Genomic DNA, 11705 nt, shown 5'->3' on the forward strand with positions numbered 1-11705 from the left:
CAAGGGACTGAGAACTGAGTAGGTACTGGACTGAATTGCTCAGTAGACCAGCCCTTTTCCCCCAGCCCACGCCCAACAACAGTACTGAGATCTGTATATGCTGTAAAGTGATTGTTGCATGAGAAGACCTTTGTAGCTCAACTTTCAATATAATTTTGTATGTAACTAACCTTTTTATTCAGCAGCTTTTACAGTGCACCGGCTGTGAAGACTAGAGTATTGTGTATTTTTGGCCTTTGATGTGCAAGGGCGGTGTATTGAGACATTGAAGTGTTTTGGTTGATTGCAACTGCCGTGACCACTGTTAAGTCACAAATAAATATTTGATAATTTCATCTGGGTCAGTGTCTGGTGGTGGATTCCCCTCATCCGAAGCCTAGTGCTACCGGATAAATCGGGTTACACTTTCAGCATAGGAGAATGCGGGTCCTTTTTACATTTACATCCAGTATTATGTTTTAATGTTGTTTTATGCGGGTAGAGTGTTTTGATTTGTAGATTACTCCTTGGCTCAGCGGTCTGTTGGGCAGGAAACGCGCTCGTTCTGGAAATGTACTCCTCACTGATTCAATGATATGGCAGATTATATGATGAAAGTGGATTATAAAATGCCAGCTTTAGTGAGTAGTATGAAGCAAGTGCCCCCTCCCCTCCCCCCACAGACTAACTACTGAATGTTTGTATGATAATGGAATATTTACTAGCAGAGTCAAGTGATAGCATTTAGTTTCAGAAATGATTTTGTGAGTGAAGACAATTTTAAGAAGAGCTCTAGAAAATTCACTTGTGTTCTTCAGACAGAAACTCATAACCTTCAGCAACACACTTATTGTTGCTACCTGGGAAGGGGGGGGGGAAGGGGGGCACTGCAAAACAAAGACTACCTATAACTGCAACATGGGGGGGGGGGGGGGCACGATTGTTATTTGGTTACTGCTATCGGGAAGAAGGGGGGTGCTACATATTACTGCTACCTGGGTGTGGGAGGAGTAATGCTACCTGAGGCTTGGGCTTGAGAAGACATCAGAGAAGACAGACTCAGCTATAATGATTCCTGAGCAAAGCCAGACTGAATGCTGAGTCGGGGATTTTATCAGGGCTGGTAACAAGCAGGCTGAGCAGTGAAGGATGAAACCGAGAGCAGGGTAGGTGTTTTCTCTAATGTCCCCATTGATAGATATGGTAAAATACATGAGGGTGCTTTGTCTCTGGTTCACTTTAATTTTATTAAGGGGCATTTTTCTACTTAACATTTCCTTTAAGGGAAACCTAAAGTGCCCCCAAATAAAATTAAGTAAAAAAAAAATAAATAAAAAAAAAATCAGCATTTCAACCTACCTAGGGCTTCTTGTAGCACCGTGTAGTCCTTGATTGTGCGCCCATTTCTTGGACCATGCGGCATATGCGCAGTTGCAATTTTTACAAACTGTGCAAGTGCACAACACTGCCGATCATGGAAGCGAGATTGAGGGGGTGTGCGGCTCGGGGTCACGCATGCAGCTTTCAGAGGGGAGAGGGGCTGAGTGGAACAGAGCGGAATGGTGGCAAGGGACCAGGGAGCTGGAAGAAGTCCTGGGTAAGTTAAAGGGTACCTGAGATGTGGGCCTGGCCATGCAATTGCTCCTGGTGCTCTCCTACCGCACAGGCACAGAAGGCTACCGGCTGCGGCCGAGCATGCGCAGAAGAGCGCAGTCAACCTTATTATTTACCAGGATGATTTAGGAGAGGACAGCGAGGGACCCGAAGCTCCTCCTGGGGCTAGAGGAAGCCCTGGGTAAGTATAAATAGGCCCACAAATGCCATCTCCTATGTTTGGCATACAAAAGTATCCACAAGTCCTGCCCGACCTACATCTCTGACCTGTTTAGCAGATACACTCCTGGCTCCCCACTTCGCTCCTCCAACAACCTCCTCCTAACCACCCCACACATCTCACACTCCCATGCTCAACTACAGGACTTTACTAGAGCTGCCCCCATCCTGTTGAACTCTCTCCCACTGCACATCGGGCTTGCCCCCTCCTTCAACACCTTCAAAAAAAGCACTCAAAACTCACTTCTTCAAGGAGGCCTACCTCACTGCTGCCCTAACTCTCTCTGCCGATAACTTCTTGGTACACCCCGCTCCTCTACACTGTAAGCCTTTGGCAGGGCCCTCTCTCCTTGTGTATCATACCTGATTGTGCACTCTACCCAGAATATGTAAACCTGTATTAGCACTACCGCTCCAGTGTATCTGGCATTATATTATATTGGTATTGCGCTGTCGGTCACCCCTGTTATCATTGTCTTTAATCTTATGTATTGTACAGTGCTGCGTAATATGTTGGCGCTATATAAAGCCAATAAATAATAATATCAGGTATACTTTAAACTGGGCACATTTATTTCACTTTAGGTTCCCTTCAGGTGGGCTGCTTCAGGTCATGTGACATTTTTAAAATTGGATATTCTGTGGCTGCATTTGACAGAGAAAACAAGATCACACCTGAGCAGTATGATGGTGTAATTACATCTGTGTCTACAGCTGGGCTTTAGTTGTTCTGATCCATCTACATTTTAGATGAGTGTAGACTGCCCAGTAAGTAGCCATCTTCTTTGGAGGCTGAGCAGACCTCAGGGCAATGACCTCGTGCTGGGAAGGAGTAGAGAGGTTGCAGGTCCTGATGAGCATGTGAGTGGGATTCCTGTGTGGGCGTCGGCAGGAAAGGAATCACACAGCACATGCTTCTTATTGATGAGGGCCGCGTGCAACATAATATCCTCCTTCATGCCTCAAATCTTCTTATAAAATGTTCAGGCACTAAACCCAGAGAACTCCTATACAATGTCACTGTTCAAGTAAGAGCTCAATATGTCAAAAAAATAGCCTGGCTGCACCATGCTACAATTGTTCCCTTATTATAGCATTTAAAAAAATTAAATAAAAATACAGTATGTAATTAACGTCCCAAAAACATAATTTCAGTTTTCCATATATAGCAACATAACTGTGACCTTTTAAAGACCCGGTGTTGCTGGGGAATGTACAGCAAGGAAAGGATCTGCACGCTTCACATGAGTTCGTAAAAAAGCCGGTAAACTTTATTGCAAAAAAACACAAATGGACATCGACAGCCACAGCATGAAACTGACGCGTATCGGGCTCAAGGTGTGCCCTTAGGCCTTAGGATGGAGGTATGTGTTCCTGCCACTGGCTGCCACTGATGATTGATACAGGAGACTAGCGCAAAGGGGAGAGCCCGAGGTGAGGGAGGGGAGGGGGACTATCCCCCCTCCCCGCCGATGTGTGACCACGCTCTCCACTCATTCTGCGACCCCCTCCTGTCGTCCCCAAAAATAGCCTCGGGCCCCCTTGTGGATGCAAGGGCTGCATCCCCTATTGTTACACCCCTGGCTTGGAGCGTGGGCAAGGCGGCAAAGCTACAGTGCGGAAGCTGACACCAGCCCCTTTCGCACAAGAGTGCGCATCACGGCATCACTGACGCCAGAGTGAGCTGCACAATGCGGCTCACTCTGACGTCCAGATCCAGCACCACCAGGCGTTCCGTTAGGGGGACGTTATGCGACCTTAACGCCCCCTCTAACGCAACGTCCTGGTGTGAAATTAGCCTTAAAACAATACCAGTTGCCTGGCAGCCCTGCTGATCTCTTTAGCTGCAGTAGTGGGCAGGGATGGGCTCAAATTCTAATTCGGGTGAATCCGGATAGTTGCTATCTGGATTGCACCCAGTTACCTGTGCGGGGTGGGCGGGAGGGTCAAGCTTACCTATCTGACGTCTTCTTCGGTCCATCCCTTGGCGCCTCCCACGATGCAGTCCACGCGCGTCACGTGAGTACAAACACTTACTCCTTCAACCCGGAAGGAGGAAGTGTTTGTAATCACGTGACCGCCATGTGGACCGCATCGTGGGAGGCGCCAAGGGATGGACCGAAGAGGACGTCAGATAGGTAAGCTCAAATCTCCCGCCCACCCCGCACAGGTAACTGCGAGATATCCGGATAGCAACTATCCGGATTCACCCGAATTCGAATTTGAGCCCATCCCTGGTAGTGGGTGAATCACACACCTGAAACAAGCATGCAGCTAATCCAGTCTGACTTCAGTCAGAGCAGCTGATCTGCATGCTTGTTCAGGGGCTGTGGCTGAAAGTATTAGACACAGGATCTGCAAGAGAGTCAGGCAACTGGTATTATTTTAAAAGGAAAAATCCATATCCTTCTCAGTTTAGGTTCACTTTAAAGTGTGCCTGAGAAGACACTTGACATGATGCTATAGACGTGTATATATATTGGAAAGCATACAGACACTTAGGCCTCTTTCACAGTGGGACTTTAAAGTCGCACGTTATAAAAAATTATAACGCAGACTAACGCACAGCAATCCAAAGTCTGTGCGACATTCACAGTGCACAAGCTGCGTTGTGTGTAACGTGTAGCAATATTTAGAAAGTGCTGCATGCTGTACGTTTAGCAATACATTTGCCTGGTTATGTGTGTTGCACATGCTCAGTAATGTTTTTTTTTTTTTTTTAATGTAACGCATGCTCCTTTTTCTTTCCATCAGTATGCAATGAAAAAGGCGCACCAAGCGACACATAACGCAGTGCAAAATAACATCCAATTTTATAACCTAATGCGCTGCGTTAGGGACACGTTTTGCGACTTTAACGTTGCATCAAACGCAACGTCCCACTGTGAAAGAGGCCTCATGCTGTGCTCCTTTTCTTTTTTTTTTTCCCTTCCTGAAGAAAATCCCCTTCTCCAGTCGAGACCCAGTCGGGTTATAGCGTCCCTTACTGATAACAAATTACAGCTATAAAACCCTTTCCTAAGCAGATAACTGAGCTTCTGACTGCAAGGGAAATATAAAAGTGTAAATAGTTCATGTATTTTCACTCTGGGACTCTTGAGACACTGCAATTGAGCAGAGACTATACAAAATTAAATCTGCTTTGTAAATGTTTATACGTAAAATAAAGCCTTGAAATATCTTAAAAATTAATTTTTAGGAGTAGGGTGACAAATTAATTAATTATCCTCTTTAGTTAATTTTCATCTTGGGTTCAGTTTAAGTGCATGGTGGGCTAGAATAGACAAGACAAGACAAATAACATTTATATTGCGCTTTTCTCCTTGCGGACTCAAAGCGCCAGAGCAGAGCAGCAGCCACTAGGGCGCGCTCTATTGGCAGTAGCAGTGTAAGGGAGACTTGCCAAAGGTCTCCTACTGAATTAGTGCTGGCTTACTGAACAGGCAGAGCCGAGATTCGAACCCTGGTCTCCTGTGTCAGAAGCAGAGCCCTTAACCATTACACCATCAGCCAACTTAGTTTACCTACTCCTTAGCCAATAGCCTCCTGATGATGCTTGTTTTTTGGGTTACTGTTTTTCGGGTTCGGGAACCGGCCCTCTTTTCTCCCAACCTTCATGGAAGTTTCCCCGATCACCAATAAATGGAGCTACATACTATGAGCTCTTTTTGGCCTTTTTGGTATAATTCAAATGACATTTAAATTTACTAGCTCCAGAGTATGCATGCGTATACTGGAGCGGTTCTGGAGCGTTTTTTAAAACGCTTGCAGGGGGAAAACCACTTGGCTAATGAAAGTAAATGGGCTGGTGCACACCAGAGCGGTTCGTTTTTTCCACAAACGCAAACTTTTAAAGTATAGGAAAGTGGAAAACTGCTCTGAAAAACGCTAGATCAGAGCGTTTTTTCAGGCGTTTTTGTTACAGAAGCTGTTTAGTAACAGCTTTACTGTAACAATATATGAAATCTGCTACACAAAAACGCTCCAAAAAACGCTAGGCATGTTTAGAAAACCTCTCTAAACATGCCTAGAATCGCTCTAAATCTACTTAAAAAACCTTTAGCATTTTGCAGATCTGCTAGAAGTTTTTGGTGTGCACTGGGTGGAGGTGGCCATACACTTGTTAGATTAGCAGCAGATAGATAATCAGATTTCTGATCTATCTGTGTTTAGGAAAATGTTTTACTAGGAACAGATTTCCAATAGATTTCAGTATGCAATCTATTGAAAATCGATCTGATGGCATTTTTTTGCCATCAGATTTCCATTAGGTCCAATGCAAAATGAAAAGATCGACCTAGATTTTCCAGCATGTCAGATCGATTGAAATCGGCCGCAAATCGTTCAATCGATTTCTATCGATCGGCCACTAATCTGCTCAGTGGATGGGCCCCTTTAGTCTTGTGAAATGTCACTTCCACCTGGGCGTCCAGTATTCAAGCAACATACTGGGAATCATTTGGAATTTCGGTGTCTGTGTACGTCTTTTAAATGACTATCGTTTCTTTTCGCTGGTTAACGTTGTTTGCTTGACAGCTCTCTTTTGTGTCTGATGATTTACATTCAGCGTGTGTATGGACGTTTAGATAATCAGGTCTGGGAATGTATTACTTAGACAATCTGAAGCAAAGCCTTATGCTGGGAATACACGTTATGATTTTCTCGGTCGATTCTTTGCGCAATCTATTAGCCATTAGATTATCTTATCTTCCGCTCGTTTTTCTTATCATTTTTTTCCATTCACTTCTATGAGAAATTGTGTGGAACAGAATCGAGCGGAGAATCGGACATGTCCGAATTTTATCATCGAAGGCATCTATCGGAACGATTCTCTGCAAAAATCGTAATGTGTATTCCCAGCATTAGAGGAAAAACAGATACTACCTATGATCTTCCAGAGGCTTGCCGTGTCCTCCTCGCCCCGCTGGCACTTGCCGGGACCCCCTTTAAGATCACGGCCAACCTCCTCGCTGTGCTGTGTCCATGCTAGTATGGCCGTGCCTACGCACAAAGCCTAATCCACTTGTATACAGTGGGGAGTACGGCCATGGAGCATATCCGACAAGCTATTGTTGCATATGATCCAGGGGTTCGTGCACAGCAACAGTGGGGGTAAGGAGGACACAGGAAACCTCTGGACTATCCCAGGATCGGCGCTACCATAGAGGCAAAGGGGGCAATTGCCCCAGAGCCTGTAGGGGCACCCAAGTTGTATCCCCCAATTTATCTATTGCTCCCCAGCCCCTGGCTCAGGGGCCCTGTGTGGAAATTTGGCTGCAACAAAGGGTCCAAACTGCCAATTTTAAGTTGTGGGGTGTCTATTGGGGGGCCCCAGAGTTAATTTTGCCCGGGGGCCCCATTGTTTCTAGAACCGGCCCTGGGCTATCCAACAGCTTCCCCCTACCGAGCTAAGGCCAGAACCCCACTAGGAGTGATTTTTAATTGCTAGTGATTTGAAAAAGCTCTTGCTAATGCAATGCTATGGGAGATTTTTATAAAATCACATCGCTCAAGTGGGATCACACCCATAGCATTACATTCACAATAGTAAATCGCTCCTAGTGGGTTTCTGGCCTATATTCTGTTTTTACTCAGCTGATTTGCTTCAGGTACACTTTAAAATGTTGCATATGTCATCTGTAGTTGAGTTTAAACTTTGGTGAAGACCATAACAGGTTAATAAAGTCAATCTCACCTTCTGCATAAACACACCCATGACTATTACTTTCACTTTCCGTCTCGCTCTTCTTTCAGCCATGGCGTCTTCTGATCTGAGAGAGGATCTGCACTGTTCTGTCTGTCTGAGCATTTATACAGATCCTGTAACGATGAGATGTGGACACAACTTCTGCAAGGTCTGTATTGATCGTGTGCTGGACACCCAGAAAGGAACTGGACATTATTTCTGCCCAGAATGCAGAGCAAGCTACAGGCATCGTCCTGCAGTGATACGGAATGTTAACCTACGGAATGTAGCAGAGCGGTTCTCAGCTACTGATCCAGATCAGGATGAGACCGGCATCACCTGCACTTACTGCATTCACTTCCCCGTACCTGCTGTTAAATCCTGTCTGCTATGCGAAGCTTCGATGTGTGACAAACACCTGAAGGTTCACAGCAAGACACCAGAGCATGTTATGACCGACCCCACCACTTCCCTGGGAAACAGGAAATGCTCAATTCACCAGGAACTCCTAAAATATTTCTGCACAGTAGATGCAGCCTGCGTTTGTGCCTCTTGCAGGTTGGATGGAGAACATCAGGGGCACCAGGTGGAGATGATAGATGAGGCTTCTGAGAAGAAGAAGAACAAACTGAGATATGAACTGCAGAAACTGATCACACAGAGGGAGGTGGTTGAGAAAAGAGTCGAGAAGCTGAGTAAACAGAGAAAAAAGACAGAAGAAGAAGCAGCTTGTGTAATGGAGAGAGTCACTGCCCTGTTCAGAGACATCAAAAGACAACTGGAAGATCTGGAGAGGAAAGTTCTGAGTGAAGTCTTCAGGCAGGAAGAGAAGACCTCACTTTTTTTCTCAGACAAAATTCAGATGTTGGAAATAAAGAAGGACGAGTTGTCCAAGGAGATTAACAACATTGAGAAAATGTGTAACATGTCTGACCCACTGACTGTCCTACTGGAATCAGACACTGATGACTTGTGTGACATCCAGGAGGAAGATGAGGAAACAGACAGATGTGACAAAGAGATCCAGGATGGAGACTATCTAGGTGTGCCTGGAATCTCCTACTCCTTACACACAAGTTTATTTGATATGATAAAGGGTGTAAACGTATGTTTCAGTATACAGAACCCAGCAGACATATCACTGGATATAGCCACAGCAGGAAATTCCCTTTCTGTGTCAGCTGATATGAAAACTGCTTCCTGGTCAGATATAAGCCAGACTCGCCCAGAAACTCCGGTGAGGTTTCAAGAACATTCTCAAGTACTGAGCAGTAGGAGTTTTTCCTCACTGCAGTGTTTCTGGGATGTGAATGTCAAGGAGTCAGTGTGGTGCAGGGTTGGGATGTGTTATCCCACCATAGACAGGAGAGGAAGTCAGTCACGGATTGGTGATAATAATAAGTCCTGGTGTTTGGACAGGTATTATGATCAGTACTCTGTAAGACATAATAATAAAGAGATCCAGTTGCCCAAAGATATCTCCACCCGTAGATTCAGGGTGTACCTGGATTATGAGGCTGGCCTGCTCTCTTTTTATGAGCTATGTGACCCAATCAGGCACTTACACACCTTCGCTGCCACCTTCACTGAGCCTCTTCATGCAGCACTATGGGTGTGGTACTCCAGCTGTGTTAAGATATCTGGGGTGATTCAGGAGTGAGAACTTACGAGATCATCTGTATTAAGGTGACCACTACAGATTTTTCCTCTTCTGTGTAATATAAGGATCTACCTAAAAGCAGGGTTACTCAAATCCAGATCCGGGAGATATCCGGATAGTACTATTTGGATATTTCCCAGTTGCCTGTGCGGGGTAGGCAGGGGGCTAATCTTACCTGTCTGACGTCTTCTTCATCCGTCCCTCGGTGCCTCCCACAATGCAGTCCAAGCGGCGGTCGCGTGATTACAAAAACTTCCTCCATCCGGGTTGAAGGAGGAAATGTTTGTAATCACGTGACGCGCGTGGAGCGCATCGTGGGAGGCACCGAGGGACGGACTAAGAAGACGTAAGACAGGTAAGCTTGACCCCCTGCTTACCCCGCACAGGTTTACTGGGACATCCGGATAGCAACTATCCGGGTATCTCCCGATTCCGGATTTGAGCAACCCTGCTTAAAAGTATGCTTTCAGAGTATATTTACTCAGTTTACTCTTCTCCTACATAGATTTGGTAAAAGTGTACAATCAACATTGTATCATCAATGGGCACCTTTAGTCTTGACATTGGTAACATTTTAGAGAAAATTGTATGCATACCTCCCAACATTTTGAGATAAGAAAGTGGGACACTTAGACCCCCCCCAACACACCCCTGACACTCCCCTAGTCACATATACCATAAAGATTGCATAGGAAAAATATGTTTTATAATGCAACCCACACTGGTCCTTTCTATCCTGGTTCATTTTCTTTCATATTAAAGCTTGAAAATAAGAAATATCAATTTAAAGGATATACATAACATTTAGAGTATATTAACCAGTTCAGCCTTCAGTCGTTTTCACCTTATGCATCCGAGCAATGTTCACCTCCCATTCATTAGCCTATAACTTTATCACAATGAACTATATCTTGTTTTTTTCCGCCACCAATTAGGCTTTCTTTGGGGGGGGGGGGGGGGGGTACATTTTGCTAAGAGCTACCTTACTGTAAATGCATTTTAACAGTAAGAATAAGAAAAAAAAATGAAAAAATTCATTGTCAGTTTTTGGCCATTATAGTTTTAAAATAATACATGCCTCCATAATTAAAACCCACGTATTGTATTCGCCCATATGTCACGGTTATTTCACCGTTTATGTCCCTATCACAATGTATGGCGACAATATTTTATTTGGAAATAAAAGAGCATTTTTCTGTTTTGCATACATCACTATTTACAAGCTTATAAAAAAAAATAGAGAGAAATATTTCATCTTTACATAGATATTTAAAACGTTTAGACCCTTAGGTAAATATTTGTGTTTTTTTTTTTATAGTAACGTTTTTTGTTTTTTTATTAAACATTTTATGTGGGCATTTTTGGGAGGGTGGGATATAAATAGTGTTTTATTTGGGGAAATATTTGTGTATTGTAATGTTTTTTTACTTTTACTTGTAGGTTTACTTTTTGGCCACAAGATGGCAATCTTGAGTTTGTTTACATGACGTCACTCTAAGCGTACAATGTACGCTTAGAGGGACAGAGCTTCAGAAAAAGCGTAGCTTCCGAGAGAAGCTGTCGCTTTTTCAGCGGGGGAGAGGAATCAGTGATCGGGCACCATAGCCCGATACATTGATTCCTGGGCTACCGAATCCGCGGCCGGGAGTGCGCGGGAGCGCGCGGACGCGCACGTGGCCTCCTGGACGTAGATACTACGTCCTGGAGGCATAAATGGTTAAATACATTTTTTGTAGAAAAATACATATATTTACATAGATCTGTACATGAGTCCTGAAAGAGGGACACATGAGGAAAGAGGGACAGGGCTCCCAAAGAGGGACTTGTCCCTCCAAAAGAGGGACAGTTGGGAGCTATGGTGTATGACCGGCAGGCATGAGCTCACGAGTTGTTACGAGTGACTGACCCCTCGAATTTGTGATTTAAATGAGGATTAATTTAACTACACGCACTTCCTCCTTCAAGCTGGAAGGAGGAAGTTGCGCGGTGGTGAGGCTTGCAACGTGTCCAATAGGACGCATGCAAGCTGTTTGGAGCGCATGCTATACGACGGACTCATGGGTAAATAACCCATTCAGATCCAGCTGCACACCTGAAGCAATTAAGCCTCATTTAAATCATGAATTTGAGCATTTAGTGACTCGTAACAACTCGTGAGCCCATACCTGATGACCGGTAGGAGATCCCACCTGATCAGTGGCTGGTTAGTGTGATAGTTAAGGGCTCTGCCTCTGATATAGGTGACCTGGGTTCAAATCTCAAGCTCTTCCTGTTCAGTAAGCCAGCACCTATTCAGTAAGAAGTCCTTGGGTTACACTCCCTAACACTGCTACTGCCTATAGAGCGCGTCCTAGTGGCTGCAGCTCAAGCGCATTGAGTCCGCCAGGAGAAAAGCGCAATATAAATGTTATTTGTCTTGTAACCTTGCTGTAGCATTCATTCTGATGTAGATACTCTAAATTTTGCCATATCACAAAATGTATTTTGATATAGGCAAAATACCATGTAATAGAGATAGGATGCAGAAGCATCTTCCAGATATGCCTT

At 44.6% G+C, this 11705-nt stretch overlaps 1 protein-coding gene across 1 annotated transcript; it reads left to right on the plus strand.

Annotated features, from left to right (window-relative positions):
* The first annotated feature begins 3154 nt into the window (after positions 1-3154).
* On the plus strand, positions 3155-9261 carry LOC137561703 (E3 ubiquitin/ISG15 ligase TRIM25-like). Its single transcript, XM_068273048.1, has 2 exons — positions 3155-3176; positions 7567-9261. The coding sequence occupies exon 2, from the start codon at positions 7569-7571 to the stop codon at positions 9156-9158; it is 1590 nt and encodes a 529-aa protein (XP_068129149.1). The 5' UTR covers positions 3155-3176; positions 7567-7568; the 3' UTR covers positions 9159-9261.
* Positions 9262-11705: the final 2444 nt, after the last annotated feature.

The sequence above is a fragment of the Hyperolius riggenbachi genome, chromosome 3 (assembly GCF_040937935.1).
Source record: "Hyperolius riggenbachi isolate aHypRig1 chromosome 3, aHypRig1.pri, whole genome shotgun sequence".
Taxonomy (NCBI): Eukaryota; Metazoa; Chordata; class Amphibia; order Anura; family Hyperoliidae; genus Hyperolius; species Hyperolius riggenbachi.

Coding starts and splice junctions, on each gene's coding strand:
- LOC137561703 (XM_068273048.1), top strand. CDS start 7,569: ATGGCGTCTTCTGATCTGAGAGAGGATCTGCACTGTTCTGTCTGTCTG.